This window comes from Triturus cristatus, chromosome 1_2 (assembly GCF_964204655.1).
Source record: "Triturus cristatus chromosome 1_2, aTriCri1.1, whole genome shotgun sequence".
Lineage (NCBI taxonomy): Eukaryota > Metazoa > Chordata > Amphibia > Caudata > Salamandridae > Triturus > Triturus cristatus.
The window spans coordinates 879,541,558-879,558,913 of NC_140580.1; the positions used below are offsets into that span (position 1 = coordinate 879,541,558).

Here is a 17,356-nt window from a genome sequence, read left to right on the forward strand (position 1 = left end):
ACTCATTTGTCATATATAGGAGGTTAACTACGGATCCAATTGGCTTCTGGTACCAGCAATTACATTAACAAGCACTGGGAACACAAATAGGTCTGAAATGCATTAGGATTCCTAACATTTTTTATTAAAACACCCAAAAATCCTGCTTTAGTTAACCGATTGCTTTTCAAACTATTGTCTTCCCCCATTTTTTTTACGTTGATGCTTGCCAGCATGAGCAAATAAATAAATAACCAGTGATGACGTATACTTGTGCATTTGCACGTAAGCATCACACAGCTAATGCAGCCTAGTGTGATGATGCATGAATGCCTCCATCAACCATGCATGCACACGGCCATTTTGTTTATTATTTCTCTCCCAGTCAAATATGGCGGAGAAGGGGGGGGGGGGGCACCCCTTAAAAAATGGACGGAGGAGCAAGTGGGGACAAGTAAACATGGGGAGGAGCGGGGTGGAGAAGTATCAAAGGAGCTTGAGGCAGGGAAGGAATAAAAAATAAAAAATAAAAATAAAAACAAAAAAGGTGGTGAAGAAGCAATGGACGACCTGGGGGTCGGGGGAAGGAACACAGAGCATGGAGAATGGGGTGGTATTTGAGGGGGTGGAAGGCAGCCAAGGATGGGAAGACCAATAAAGCATATGTATTGTCCTGAAGTGTACGGAGGTCCCCAATGCAATGAGAACTGTAAGCAAGTTACATTTGGTTTACTCTTGATGCAGAACCCTCCAAACCGACAGGACAGTTTCAGCCCCACACCATGATTTACTACATTCTAAACTCAATAATGAAACATTCTATATAACCTAGCCTTGAAGTGCAATAATTTTGTCCATCCACCCAGTGTTAGCTGAAAGCAGCCCACCAAGGAGTGCTGACAGAAAAGTGGGAAAAGGAGTGCCCTGAATTTGAGAAGTGGAGGGATAACAAGTCTCCAATCACAAGGATGGTAAAGAAGCTCTGATCAAGGGGAAGGATAAACAAACCCACTGAATAAGAAGCAAGCAAGAAATCCAATCAATGGTAAGCAATGGGCTGGCTTTAAGCCCGCTGTAAGTTACTGTACTTTTTGATTTGGTTCATAAGAGGGCTTTTGACAAAAGACAGTTAACACTGTAGGTTAGATCTATAAACGGCTGCTTTCTGTATAGAACACATTTAAGAAATAAAGATTTTAATTTGTAATGATTCAGTGTATATCTTAAATGTATGTCGTCTCTGCAATACAAGCACTCAATAGGGAACAAAATGATACACCAAAGAGTCAAAAGCACGAGAAGGAAGATGTACTGCTCCGAGGAGTACTGTATATATATTTCAGTTAACTGGTAACAATATGCCAGCACACAGCAGCACTTTCAAGCCAGACCTAAAATAGCCAGAGATTAATAAAGAGTAAGTGGTCAAAGCCATTTTTGGCCATCTGCATGAGCACAGACACAACAATCTAAAGAGAAAAGCTTAAAACTTTCCTGAACTTATTCAGCAAATGGATAAATGAGAAGCATCAGGGGCAGACTGTTCCCTTTCAGATTTCACTTGTTGCAAGTTTTGGTTTGTCAAGTCTGCCTCCACCACCATCTCATCATATTGCTTCTTTGTCATATTTTCATCATCGTCCTTTTATTCAAAGCTGTTTCCCTCTTATCCTTTTGGGAGAATAAACATGTGACTTGGCGCTGTAACTTGGTGATAAAGGAGCCACTTAAGACGTGGATACTAGCAGAGATATGGAAAAACAGAAGGTACTTAGAGTACAACTTTTAAACCGAAAAATACACCAACCTCTATAAACTGTTAGAGGTAGAATAATCACTATTTTTTCTCTTATTTTCTGGAGCATCAAATACCTGCCTTGTGTACAGAACTGCCAAATATGATGAGTGTGCCAGAAATGTGTGAAAGATATTTATTTCAGTGTTAACATAATATCTGGAATAAAGTACTGAACTGATTGTGCACTTAAATAGTTCAACAGTGTTTATGGTAGAACAGATTGTTAGCCACTGTAGCATCAATATGAAAGAAAGTGTCTTACCTTGCACATGCCATAATCAGTTAATTTGACATGCCCTTCAGAATCTAGCAGAACGTTGTCTAGTTTCAAGTCTCTGTAAATTATTCCTCGCTCATGCAGGAAGTTTAGAGCAATACAAATTTCAGCAGCATAGAATCTTTGAACAAAGAGACCAGTAATATATTAGAGAAAGTCTTGGAAAAAACAGGCCTCAACACAATTCAGAAAATAACCAAACGTAAATAAACTATCATTAATGTAAACCACACTAGATAGTTAAACTCTTCCTCTTTAGATTTCCCAAAATATAAGTGGCCCATGGTGATCGAGGTAACCAGTCATTGTGTTTAGACACTTATCACACACTGATGTGGTGGTACTGAAAAAATCTGATGTTCTAAAACTCAATATTTCTTTGCCCTTTTGCCTTTTTTCAACAGACATGCAACAGAGGAAGAGCTCTTTGCATGGTCGCTTTAAAGTCATTACTTCTAAGCTTTAGACATGACCATGGGCAAATTACTTTACCTCCTTGTGCCTCATTTTCGTATCAGCCATTCATGGCGCTAACAAACTGGTAAAAGCATGGCATTAAGCACTGCATCAAGAAACTACACATAATGTATCTACTCCACGATATACTCAGAGTAATGAACGTTCCACTCAAGTATGAGTAAATATGATTTCTTGTTAAATCCAACCCTAGCACAGAAGGAAGGTAGGAGGAACGACATACATCCTCCAACAGCCCAAGTCCTCTGCTCTCCCCCCATCCTCCCAACGTATTCAGAATCCATAATATGTCATCACATTCCAATAGTGCTTATGACACAATGCATTCCACAACTCTACATCATGAAACTAAGGGCTCAGAATGTGTCAATATTTGTTCAAAGATGTCAATGCTGTAACCTACACTTTTTATTCACCATCGGGGTCAATTTAAAAACCCACTGCTTTGGAAATTGGACTGTGTTCCTACTGCTCACACATTTATGGGCCCCAATGGGTGAAGGAAGGAGCAGTCTGCTCCATGTTTTTTATTTTCATGGTCCAAGCACTTATCAATTCTCATTGGTTGAAGGCGTCCAATTACATTGGTTGAAACAACTAAGTTGTTTCAGGAATTCTGATTGGTCATCTTTCGCCTGCTCAAAATTGGTTTCTGTGTTTATACCACTGTGGTTGGATGCTGGACAGCCACGATGAATAGCTGGAACAGTACACACCTTTCCTGGGCTGTAATATTTGTCATTCTTGGTGTGGCAAGCCAGCAGTACACAGCGTATCCAATCCCATATCATTCCATGTCACAATGTATGACTTGCCAGTAAATGTGGAAAGAGCCCTGAAAATAATACCAACATTTTTTTCTACAGAATGTCCTATATGCCTTCACTCATCCCTACCCAGAACATGGCACTATCTTAAAAACAGAACAGCTAAGAGAGGTTAGATACTGTGTCTCAGAATAAATGTGAAGTACAAATTACACACTATCCATCGAATAGTGTACAGTTCTACTAAGACACACAAATAATGACCATTACTTGTGACTAACAGAAGGCACAATATACGGGTAGATTGAAGCATTGCTCATTTATGGGTGACATTTTTTTTTCCTATCACTCAAGTTCTGGACTGACAGATCTGTTTTGCAACTGCATATCAGCTTTAAATAATGTGCTGTTTTCATTTCTGTCACATGTTTTGCATTTCACAGCGGTCATCTTTTCATGCTTTGCCATCCGCTATGTTGTTTTTTATATCTGTACCTAATGTAGTTTATTCGTGATGATATACGACTGTTGCCAATACTTGAAAAAGGAAAATGTTAATAAACAGATAGAAACAACAAATGGGGGAAACGTTTTTTTAATAGTAATTTTTTTCATAGTTTAGTAGATCACAGTTTTAATTCTGTAGCTAGTAAGGGGAAAAGAAGGAATTGTAGGATGTAAGGGGAGGGAGAGGAAAGTACAAACGCAGTATTCTTCTGGTTTAATACCAGCTAATTACTTTTCCCATTTCTAAATTCCTGGGGTACCAGGATGCCTAACAGCAGGGATGAGACTAGCTCACACAGCAACAATCCCCAACGAGGTGTTCAGCCTATGTGAAGCATCTCTCTGGGACAAGAGTGCTCTGATTCTGAGCAATTGCCATGGACCATCTCTGGAATCTGAGACATTAGGAATACCTTCTTTTATAGGGTAAATTTTAAGCAGCAAATGTGTCGCCTATTTACCTTACTAATTGTTCCCTTGCCTAAAGCAATTTTGTAAGGTTTTGACCAAAAGGTTATGAAGACTACATTTTGTTACATACACAGTTTCAAATAACGTGTACAGCTGGGTAATTTGCAACGGTAATTAATTACAGAATGTTTCCTGTCTTCCCAATGATCAGTAATATGAAATGAGCCATCTACTGTAGAGAACTAAAACAGTTTTCTTTACCTAGAGCGCTGTATTTCTAACAGTGTGCTAATGAGTGCTTGGGTCTTGGGACCTATTGTGAAATCATTTACTGGAAGCCCACATTAAAATAGGCGAGAACCAACAGGGAATGCTCCTCACTGGGGGCCGTCTACCTCATCAATTAGGGGAAAGATTTCCGTGGGTTCCCCTCTCCTTGTGCAAGTTGTTAGTTACAAACACAAACTGGCAGTTTTGAATCAGGCGGTGGTAAGGTTGATCCTATTGTTTGTTTTTTAACTATACCTTGCATGTTCTTCGGGGAGCTTCCTTTGACGTTGCATATGAAACATAAGATCTCCTCCATTTACGTAATCAATGACTAGAAATAACCTAAAAATAAGAAATAAAATTAACATAAGCCTCTGTATATAAAAATGTTTGCGTTTCAACATTTCATAAACTAGTACATTTTCTTTGACCATGCAAGTCGTGGAAAATGGGTCGAGATCAAAGCTGAAGCTTTAGTTTAATAGAATAGGAAAAATATTTATTGAGTAACACTTTACAGGCAAAGTGGCAATGCGGTTTACTTGGTCAGGCAAAAAAAATGCAATAAAATAAATAATGAAGTGGTTACTGTTCCAGACGCAAATCGTGGGCCTGCAAGATGCAAAACGTTACAGTCCCAAGAGACAGAACAATGAGTTACACAAGTGAGCAATACACAGTATTTTCACAGCTCCAAAAATGTTGTGTATAATACCTTTTCTCGTTTCACAATCTAGAACATCTCATTCTCAGAGAATAATCCGGAAACACTTTACAGCGGTACTTTAGTGCCAGAGATCATGAAGACCACCAAACTGTCCGGTTAAGTAGCGGGTAGTGGTCTCTTGGTGCATGCTTTTTTCAGACTGCGCCTCTGATATGCCCTCTGCACTGTGCGATGTATGTGAATGAGACACTGCTCTAGTCTGCCAGTGGCGCCTTTGCCTGTGTACGCAAAGAGACATAAAAGGACTAGCAAGGGCCAATGCCACCCCTGTTAAAAAGGATGAGGCAAAGCTACAGAAACCGCAAATAAGCTTGGAAAGACAAAGCCCGCCTACATGGGACATCATTGGATCAATCAGTCTTGATCCCAGAGAATGGAGGAGGAGATCTAACTCTGCTGCCAGGGTCGAAAGTACTGGAGAGGATATGTGGTCGGACTTAAAAAGAAAAAGCTCCAGTCAGTATATCTGCCCAGAGCCTGTGCTTACCGATGTGAAGACGTGAGGCAGGAAACAGATAAGTATCTTCTTGCAAGGTGTGTCTGAAGTTCCACCAGCGCTGGGTGGTCAAGTGCTGTGCACGTGCCCTTCACGCTGATGTATCTCTCAATGCAAGGTGGATTGTGCATTCTCTTGAGATTGAAGTGGCTAGCAACCCTCACACTGGTGCAGCTCTCATTACAAGGTGGATCAGGCAATCGCGTGAGATTGACGCGGCTCGTATTGGTGCCTGCCGGGCGCAGCATGTCTGGAGAAGGCATCTGAATGGTGCGATCACTGAAATGAGGAAATTATCTAATTCCCTACACTTCCAACAACGTCCTGTTCTGGGCATCATGTCTTTGTGGTGGCACAGCAATGATATGAACTCAAGGTGGATTCTGATCAACAGTAGCTGGTGTATTCCTCAGCAGGGACTCACCACCAAATTGAAGTGAAGACTTGAGGCAGGTAAGTATCTATTCCTTACTAAGACATGATTAGCATAGATGGAGCTCCCTTGACTGCTCTGGAGAAACTACTCTTAACCACCCCGGAACCGCTTGAGCATCAACATACCATTAACTCATCGTGCCAGGTTGATAAAGCCACTTAGGCTACAGCCTGATAAACCCACAAACATGAAAATTAGAACCCTTACCTCTTGGCCTGGGATCTCCACTAGATTGAACAATTAAAGTCTGATTTTTATTAAGACTCTGAAGAGTCTCCATTTATCTCAATTGTGCCTAAAGGTACAGCAATTTGAGTGAGAAGAAGAAATGCTCATAGCAAGATTTCAGAAATGTGACCTATGTGTTGAAGGAGTTTATCAGGAGGCAAAATGAAGTTTCTTGAACAAGTTTATTATAAAACATTAAGGGGCCCACGTCTGGCAGGTCCTTATCCTGTGACTTCCACAGCAACTGCCTTAGCAGCCAACACTGGAAAACACCGAGCAAGTAGCAGAACATGGAATAACGACTAAACAAAAACAAATCTGTATCAAGTTAATTATGCATTAAGGTAAGAACATGCCCACTGATAAACTTTTTCGTGTTTTTCAATGGGAAATGATCCCGACCAAAGATGGCCACCGCATGGAGCGTGATATCGTCACTGCATCATGTGACCATCAAGTGATCAATGTTGTCCAATAGAATAAAGTGTCCCGTTTGAAGGATACACAACATTGCAAGGGGGCGAGATGCTAGGCTGAAGAGTGCACAAAAGCACACGCAGCTCTTAAGCAGCTGATTTTCCAGTCAAGATCCCCAGGCTGCCCGCACGGCTGCAAGAAGCAGCAGGGTTCCCATTGGGTGACGATCCAAACTCCTCAGCCGACTTCAAAGGGAAACTTGTGGAGGTGGCAAAACCATCCAGTGTCCAGGAGAAATAACAGAGAACACGATCAATTATGACGGCGAACAATCCAATTTGAAAATGTTATAATTTGACAGTGTGCTCCAGGGAAGTGCTCCTTGTACTTCTCGTCGCCAAATGTTGAAGGAGGTTATCAGGAGGCAATATGAAGTTTCTTGAACATGTTTGTTGTAAAACAATGAGGAGCCCATGTCCGACGGGTCCTCATCCTGTGACCTCCAACAGCAACTGAGTAGCAGCCAACATTGGAACTCGCACAGCGAGTAGCAGAACATGGAACAATGAATAAACAAAAACAATTTTGTACCAAAGAAAGTAAACAATAAAGTAACAATAAGGTCTAAACAAATAAAGGACTTCTGACATACACTACATCTTCTTCCCATTTAACAAAAAAGCATAAAAATTACACAGCAGTGCTAATGAAGATAAAAGTCTTTATATGTTATTGGCATGGATACTTTGCGGGAAGTTTTACCGTTTTGATTAACTACAAAATGATGTTTGTTCCCACAAAATTCTTCGCTCTGTCTGAACTCCTATTTGAATGGACTATAACCCAGCTATTTGAGCATGAAGTAATCTAGTAGTAGAAGAAGTTGGTAGAGATAATGATGAGTCTTCAACTGTATAAAATGACTACTACAACTCCCTGAATCAAGTATAGGAGGAAATAAAACAAGAGAATCTGACAGATTCACTTCTCTAGAATTTAGGTTCTCTGTAAACCAAGAAGAGGAATTAAGCAATTCATCAACATGTACATCTTTACATTCCATAATTTTACTGTCTTGTTCTGGAAATAGTTCAACTAAAAATCTATTGCTCCTCTACCCCTTTTTATTTAACAGAGAACCTTTGGAAACTTTAATGACCTGAATAGGTGATGAATAAATGGATTCACCTTATTTGACTCTGACCGGATTTTTATTCATCACTCAATGTCCAACTTAAAAAATCTGTTCCTTTACCTTGTGTTTCTTGTCAAAAAAAACTTTTTGCAGAGACTGAAGAGATGCAACACTTTTGGCAACTTCCCTGCTGTCGGTACAGAAACAACAGCCTTTGGAATCAAACTTTTAACACAGTCTGGACAAGCTTTAGATCTGGGGTCTCTTTTTAGCAAAAGACGAAATTGAGATATGCCTGTTGTGTTGTGTGGAGTAATCAAAAATGAACACAACTTTTGCCTCAAAATACCTTCCACCAGAACTCTCATGCCAATGCTGATTGAATTTTCTCCTTCAAAAACGTATTCATCCTTTCAACTAATTCGTTGGACGTTGGAGAATATAGTGCCACTTTCAAATGTTTTATGTGGTGTAAAGTAATAGAATTCTACATTTGTGCAGAAGTAAAATATGTTCCGTTATCGGTTACTAACTCTTTGGGTGGACCTTCAATACCAAAACTTTTACTCAAGAAGTTTATCACAAACATGGTCGAAGGTGCAGAATTAAAATCAAAGTAATCCCAGTAATCAATTAGCACCAAAAGGTAGTTTTCATCACAAGTTAACAAGTCAAACGGCCCAGCAAAATCCAACACAATTTACACCATGCTTCATCTGTCAATGGAACAAAGTATCCTGGAGTCTGACATGCCTTGCAATGTTTATCTGACATGAAACAGGTGTTAGAGTTAGCTATCCACCTAGACATCTGAGCATCCAAAGAGGGCCACCCAAAAAGTTGTTTCAAATCTCTGCAAGTTCCACCAACCCCAAGATTTCCTTCTTGGGCAGCTTTGATAAGCATCTCGTGAATAGACGACACAGGTGTACACATATATCATTACGCATAAGAATACCTTTTAAGATAGACCTCTCACTACGAACTTGTTCATATGAATTGAGAGACAAGACTAGCGATTTCTCTTTGGGTCAGCCCTTTTTAGCAAATTCCATGACTGCACAAAGCTCTTCATCCTTTCTTTATCGCAGACAACCACTCTTCATTAATTAATATGCCAGTGGAATCTAAAACATCTTCCACTAAAGCTACAACGCACTCTCACATAATCTGAATATTCCTCTTTGGAAGAAGCCTGTTGCGGCATTCTCGACAGTCATCCCTTAGGTTTCTCCATCCCGAAATATATCTGATGGTGAAACTAAATTCTTGTAAGCGGGACAGTAATCTAACGAGTCTAGCAAAGGCCTTACCATTCAACAAATGAATAAGTGGTTTGCGGTCAGTCACAATTTCAAAGTTTGTCCACCACAGGAACGTTTTACATTTCTGCACCACCCAAGAACAAGCCAATGCCTCTTTAAATTATGCTATAACTTACTTCTGCTTGTTTCAAGCAATTTGAAGCAAACACTACTATTTATTCTCTAGCACGCTCCCACTGGGATAGAACAACACCTAATCCAAATTGACTGGCATCCACGTAATAAAACATTTCTTACCTGCTATAAATGGTGAAAATGCCAGTGTATAAACAATCAATTGTTTATTTTTTTTATAGGCGTCACTCACAGGTATGCTCCACATAAACTTTAATCCTTTTTTTTTTAAAAAAAGATTACCCAGTAGTTAGACAACCTGGGCGTTACCAAGAATTAATCTAAAACGAAATTCACTCATGCCCAAAAATGGCCTAATTGCAACTTTGTCTTCAGGGTGGGTGTGTAACTTCTGAAATAGCTTGTATGTGTGAAATTTAGGTTTGATGCCCAAAGAGGTGATTCGATTTTTGAAATAACCTAGCTCGCGGGTTTAAAACTGACACTTCTCACGCCTCAGGGTGATGCCATTATTTCTGAAAATGTCCAAGACTTCTATCAGTTTGTGACTGCGCTCAGTAACTGTTTCTGAAATATCAAAACATCGTCCTGATAAGCCTGAACACCATTAATTCCTGCCAAAATGTTGTCAATGAGCTTTTGAAACACTAGCAGCGGAAGCTAAACCAAAAGGTTGTCTTAAAACTTTGTATGCAACAACCAGCGTTACAAAAGTTGTTAAATCCTGTGATTCTGCAGCAAGTGGTATTTGATGATACTGTGAGCTAAGATCTGACAGGGAGAACATTTTAGAATTGACAATATTGGCCAATAGATCTTGAATGTTTGGCAGGTGGTGAAGGTCTATTATGATGTTTTTATTTTATTAAGTGTGCGCAAGTCTGCAGACACGCAAATATCTCCTGGTTTTTTTTTTGGCACAATAACATTTAGACTGACCCACTCTGAAGAGCCAGTGGTAGTAATGAATAAGTTAATTGCCTTTGGTAACACTTCATCTGGTAGATACTCTATCTAGTCGCAGATTCCTTACCTTAGAATTATCCCAAGGTGTCAGACTGGATACATAAATGTTTTAGTGAGCAGTACACCTGCACACCAGTAAGTGGAGTCGATCAGCTCTACGTGGTGTCATCGCAGTTGTGCGCGCTGGATCGGATATGCCCGGTGCCTATATAGGCGCCACCCTAGCGCGCTGACGTCTGCTTATTTTTGCGACTTTCCACGGCAGGGGTGAAGAGCCATGAAGAACACTGTCCACTGTTGTGGAAAACTAGGGTCCTAGAAATGTGTTCGCAGAGCGGAGAGGATTGGTAAGTAGGTAAGGAATCTGCAGATAGACAGAGTCTCTACCAGATAAGTTGTTACCGAAGGTAAGTAACTTGTGCATCGGATTAAAGACTTCTAGCCACAGATTCCTTACCTTAGAATAGATACCCAACCAATACCTCCCCAGAGGTGGATCTGCAAAATATTGCATACCAAAAGTCCTGCAGGACCAAACAGGCAAAGTGCATGTCTTGACGGACCCCAGTGCCCAGGCAGTAGTGTTTTGGGAAAAAGTGCAGTGAGTCCCACGTTGCTGCCCGGCAGATGTCCAGGACCGGGACTCCACGTGCCACCTCAGTGGTCTCAGTCTGGACTTTGGTGGAATGAGCATGCAAGCCCTCAGTGGTTTGCTTTTTGGCCAGTGCATAACAGATTTTAACGCAGCGCATGATTCATCGGGAGATGGTCCACTTCTGCATGGCCTTTCCCTTCTTTACTCTGATATAACTCACAAAGAGTTGGTTGTCCATCAGGAACTCTCGTGCAGTCAAGGTAGAACGATAACGCTCTTTTTGGATCAAGTCAGTGAAGTCACTGCTCTTCCTTAGGGACACTGAATTATCTCTGCTTAGTAAAGGACTCTCTTTTGTCCCCACCACGCATCCTAACTATCTTGACCTTCATGCTGAGCTACTTAGATTTTTCAGACGCCTCCGTCTGCATGCCTATTTTTTGAATAATGCCACACCTCAACCGACGGCATTTACACCATTCCGTCCCCCTTCAACCTTTTTTCCAACGTCAAGCATGGTACCGGTGGAAATCGTCACCTTTGAAAAGATGGTACTCAAAGACCTTAATGCCTTGAAAGACACAAAAAAGTTTATTCCATTTAACATAACCCTTCCGGAAAAGAAAGCTATTGAATCCCTAAAAAATAACAACTCCATTATCATTAAATCCGCAGATAAGGGGGGAGGTATAGTTTTACAAGAACTGACTGATTACAAAGCAGAGGTATTCCGCCAACTACACAACACTGAACACTACTGCAGACTTCCTAGAGACCCCACAACTGAATTACAGGCTCTTATACTTCAAATTACTACTGAAGGAAGAGATGAAGGTTTTCTTAGCTCTAAAGAACTCCAATTTCTCAATGCCAAATCACCCAGAACACCGGTAATTTACACTCTTCCAAAAATACACAAACACCTTACCACTCCCCCCGGCCGCCCTATAGTCTCTGGTTGCGGCTCTATTCTAGAACCGCTAGGCCAGTATGTCAACTATTTTATAAAAGACTTCGTACCCCAGACTCAATGCTATATTAGAGACAGCATGGACATGATCAATTTGATCGAGCACCATCCATTTGATCCTTCTGAGCACCTCCTATGTACCCTCGATGTGGAATCACTTTATACCAATATTCCACAGCCCTTTGCCCTCAGAGTTATCCATCAAATTCTTGAATCTAGACCAAGGCCACATGGAGTACCCACATTATTTATTCTGAAATTACTTGAGATTTGCCTCACTAGGAACTTCTTCTGTTTTGATGACGTATTTTTCCAGCAGGTCAAAGGCACGTCGATGGGCGCTATTTTTGCCCCGAACTTGGCCATTCTGTGCATGGATTTTCTCGAAACTACCACCATTTTGTCACCCACTAACCCCTTTATATCTGGCATCAAAATATGGCGTCGATATATTGACGATGTTTTTCTAATCTGGCACAATAGTACTGACTCACTGACCAATTTCCAACACTGGCTTAATAACAACTGCCTAGGTCTTCAGTTCACACTGTCCACTGACTCCTCATCCATTCCCTTCCTTGATTTGACCATATACCACTCTGAAGGTGAGCTTCTCACCAAACTCTACAGGAAGCCCACCGAACGGAATACATTGCTTAGATATGAGAGTAATCACCCTAGGGCCTTGAGGGACTCTTTACCATACTCTCAATTTTTGCGCATTCGGCGCAACTGCTTTTCAAAAGAAAATTACTTCACCGAGGCCTCGGTCCTGTCTGAAAAACTCAAAGCACGAGGTTACCCCAAACGACTTGTTCGCAACGCCCAGAAACGGGCCTGGTATTGCCCCAGGGAAACTCTGCTCACACCCAACCCCAAGAAAGAAACCAAAAGAATTGTCTGTGTCACCACCTTCTCTGTCATCTCTAATCAGATGCGGAAATCTGTTCTGAAACACTGGCCCATATTGAATACGGGCAATCTCAATCTGGAAAGACCACTATTTGCCTTCCGCAAAAACCGCAATTTAAAAGACCACCTAGTGCGCGCTGCAATCCCCAAAAAAACATCTCCTACAACTCTTAATGCCTGTTGGGGCCTCACGCCATTACTGGGACACGCGAAATGTGGCAATTGTAATTTATGTGATCTGACCTTAGAAGGTAAATCTTTTTCTTTTGGTGACATTACTATTAATTCTAATGGTTTCTCAAATTGCAACACATGTAATGTGGTTTATTTGATTCAGTGCCCATGCAAGAAAAACTATATAGGGCAGACTACCCAGAAGATAAAAACGAGGATCGGTCAACACCGCAGCAGGATTCGCTGCAATGTCCCTAATGCGCCACTGGTCGAACATTTCAAACAGGCTAATCACCAGGACAAGGACATTAAATAGACTGTTCTACGAGTCATCAAGCTGCCACCAAGAGGTGGCGATCTGGCACAAATCCTGAATAAAGAAGAGCTGAAACTTATTATTCTACTTGATACTATTCGCAATGGTCTAAACAGAAATGAGGACTGGCTTTCTCTCATTTAGACGCTTCCGAAAAATTTGTTCCCTAAATTTTTGTTTCTGAATATTCTGTTACTTGTTCCTTGCCTATACAAAATGTGGACGTTTGATATTGTTTTAACTTAACCTCGTATGGTTTTTACCTATTCTCGTTCTGTTCTTTCCATTCACCTGAATCACACAACACTGACCCAACATGTCCGCCGTCTATTCACTTAGTTTAATCACATCCCAGCGCAGCCGGCACTTCCTATCACATGACCTAGGCCTGGCTGTCACGTGTCTCCTGTGGCTTCCTTATACCAAACCAGCCGAGGCAGGCACTACCAACTGGCGATCGTGCAGTGCCCCCTTGATACTGGTAAGTGCTCTAGCCGTTTGGTCTTGTTGTCCTCGACCCTGTTACTTTCACCCCTAACTCCCACGCTACGTCTTTCCACAGGCGGACCTTGGATTCTCAGGCCGTTATGTTGGGTAGTTGGTCGTTCCCTTAATTCCCACAACAAGCTGGAGCCCACAATTGGTGAGTCCCCTTCCCTCCTTCCGCCCCTCCCGAATTGGGGAGTTCCGGTTATAACCCTTTTCCCGTTCTTAGTTTTCAGCTTAACCGCCATGGTATAATTCTGGACGATTGATCCGCGTAACCACTGGAACTGTGTGCAATTACTCTAGAGGGGGCTCGTCTCCGGAATGGGTTAGTTTCCCGCCATCCTTACGCTTTTCAGTCACAACGTTACCGGCTCACCTTAGTCCCTACGTCCATCTGACTGCTCACTTAACTCGATCATGCACTAGTTCACCGTACAACGATACCTTGGCACGGTTGACCACACGCCCCATTACGGACCATTGCTAGTCCCTCACGCGCACTTTTGCAAGTTACAGTCTGAACGCGCGGTCTTGCCACGATCATTCGGTTTATTCACCAGTTATTTTCACAAATACAACTTCCTTCGCTTCAACAACCAACCACTTGTTGTGTTCCTCACGTATGGCATGCCGTGCATGGTAACTGGCACCATTGATTCTTCTCAGTAATGTTAGGTTTTTAATTTACCTCTCCTTTCTCCTTTTTTCCTTTTCCATTCTCACAGGAATTGTAAAATCAGGCTTTTATTCCTTCTAGTCCTGATGATGATCTATGTATTGTCTGAATAGATCGAAACGTCGTCGACCCCATGTACATACATGCATTTTAAACACATTTGTTAAAAATTGTGCATGACATTGTACCTTTAAGAAAGCTTGCCCTTGTATCTCGAACTGGCTAAAAGCTTCATTCTTCAGCCTGATGTATGTTTCTTTTGTTTGACTGTCTGTACCTTTTGTTCGGATGTTAAGGACACAGGACTGTGTCCCACTCTACAATTTATTGTATGTCAGAAAATAATTCTATTGATTATTAAAACTTCAATGCCCGGCTGGGCATTGTACAAGTAATATAGAGCCGATTCTGGTCTATATTTATCGCATGCTTTATTGTTTTTGAAGGACCTCCTGTTTTTCAAATTTGGAACGTAAAAGTAGGCAGATTGATGGGCTGGCCTACATTAAAGGGAGTGATGACTTTTGGTAGAAAGGAAGCTCTAGTCCGTAGATCAAGCATGTCTGGGTAGATGTTCAGATATTAAGGCTTGGATGACGAAGCCTGAAGCTCACGGACCCTTCAGGCAAATGTTATCACCACCAGGAAGGCCACCTTGATGGTAAGGAGCCTGAGAGTACAGTTGTGCAAGGGCTCAAAAGGAGCGCACATAAGGAACACCAGGACAAGATTAGTGTCCCACTGTGGCATGCTAAAGGGAGAAGGAGGAAACATATGTTGCAAACCTTTCAAGAACCTATGTACAATAAGGGATTGGAAGAGAGATGGCAGGTCAGGCAACCACCGAAGGCTGAGGTAGCAGAAAGATTACTCTTTAAGGTTCCCAGAGCCCTGTGGGCAAGGAAAAGAATAAAGAGAAGAATCTAAGAAAGGGGAGCAGAAAGTGAGTCAACTAGCTTTTCTGCACCCAACGCCACAAACTTATCCCAATGGCAGGCGTATATCGTTTGGCTGAGGGACACCTGGCTGCCAAAAAAACATTGTAGACTTCAGGCGGAAGGTCGAAAGCTGTCAACTGTTACCGCTCAATCTCCACGCAGAAAGGCAGAGGCAGGTTGAGTTGAAGAACCTTCCCCTGCTGCGACAGAAGATGCTCCCGAAGGGGCAGCCTGATCGGAGGACAGATGGGCATGTTCAACAGCTCGAGATAAACTCTCTGAGCCTAGTCAGCAGCCACTTGGGTGACTTGGGCCCAGTCGGTCCTGATCTTCTTGAGAACTCTGGGCAAGAGTGGTATGGGTGGAAAGGCATACAGGAGGCCTGAGCTCCACTCGAGACGAAAAGCATCACCGAGCGAGAGCAGTTTTGGAGACTCCAGTGCACAGAACTACTGACATTACGTGTTCTCGCGGTGGCGAACAGATCTAACCAAGTCTCTCCCACTGCTGAAAGAGACCTTGTACCACCTCCGGATGGAGATGCCATTTGTGATCTGCTAGGCATTTTCAGCTGAGTAAGTTTGCTCTGGCGTTCAGGAAGCCTGCCAGGTGCTGAACCACCTGGGAAATGCCCTGTGTTACAGTCATGCCCAGAGATGCAGGGCTTCTTGACAAAGCGTCCACGGACCCACCCTGACCTGTCTGTTACAGTACCACATGGCAGTGGTGTTGCCTGTGAACACCTGCACTAGCCTTCCCTTGATGGAAGGTAGAAAGGCTTTTAATGCCAGCCAGATTGCCCAGAGCTCCAGAAGGTTGATGTGGAGTCCGGACTCCACCGGAGACCAGATGCCTCTGATCTCCGCCTCTCCGCATCGGTCACTACTGTTAGATCTGGTTGGGGAAGGGAGAATGGTCTGTCACTGATCCAATTGCGGTTCGTTACCCACCACTGCAGATCTTTTGCTGTTTCCACCGAGATCTGCACCATGTCAGAGATTTCCTTGATGCTGTGCCCACTGGAACTGCAGGTCCCACTGCAGACCCCGCATATGCCATCAGACATGTGTTGCAAGCAGGATGCAGGAGGCCATGACACCCATCAGCCTCAGAGTCAGTCTCACCGAAATCCAGGATAGAGGCTGAAACATCAGAAAAGCACATATGAAGGGGAGCGTCTGAGAGGGAGTCAGGTGCAACTTTGGCACATTGATAGTGAAGCACAGCAAATACAGGTCTGCCGTAGTCTAGAATTGGGAGAAGACACCCTGGGGCGAGCGTGCCTCCAACAGATAGTTGTTGAGATAGGGGAAGACTGACACCCCTGATCTCCGTAGATGAGCTGCAACCACCACCATCATCTTGGTGAATACCAGAGGGGAGCTGGTAAGGCCAAAAGTGAGCACTGAACTGAAGGAGCTAGTGGCCCACCATGAGACACAGGTAATGCCTGTGGGAAGGCAGGACGAGAATGCATAAGTATGTGTCCTGCAAGTCCAATGCCACTATCCAGTCTCACGGATCCAGGGCAGACAAGACTTGAACAAGCGTGAGCATTTTAATCTTCTTGAGGAAGAAATTGAGAGGGCAAAAGGTCTAGGATAGCACGAAGGCCTTCGTCCTTCAGGGGCACCAGAGAGTACCGGGAATAGCAACCACAACCGACTTCTGGCATCGGCACCCTCGCTATGGCTCCCTGAGCCAAGAAATCCATCACTTCCTGGCAGAGCAAAGAAAGATGTCCTCCGTCGCAAGCAGGTGGCATGGATGGAGGGGTCATCTTGAAGGGGAGGGAGTAGCCCCTCCGGACAATCTGCAGAATCCACTGGTCCTACTGGCCCGACCTCTGGCTGCCTGACGTACGAGGTCTGTGTGTACTGCATCCTCGGCCACACAGAAGTTGCGAGGATTGTGTGCTGCAGTGACTGGGAGGGTACAGATGGGGATGGAAGCCCCTTCCGTGGACACGAAAGGCAGATTAGGACTGGCGAGGGG

The 17,356-nt window shown here is 42.9% G+C and overlaps 1 protein-coding gene across 2 annotated transcripts in view; it reads right to left on the reverse strand.

The window, feature by feature from the left end:
• Positions 1-17,356, reverse strand: part of PRKCZ (protein kinase C zeta) — an 820,696-nt gene that overhangs the window by 96,054 nt on the left and 707,286 nt on the right. For both annotated transcript variants that reach the window (XM_085609332.1, XM_085609338.1), the window contains 2 exons: positions 4,742-4,828; positions 2,040-2,175 (listed from right to left, as the gene is read on the reverse strand). In XM_085609332.1, coding sequence (XP_085465458.1) covers positions 2,040-2,175; positions 4,742-4,828 — 223 coding nt within the window. The remainder of the gene's footprint in view (positions 1-2,039; positions 2,176-4,741; positions 4,829-17,356) is intronic.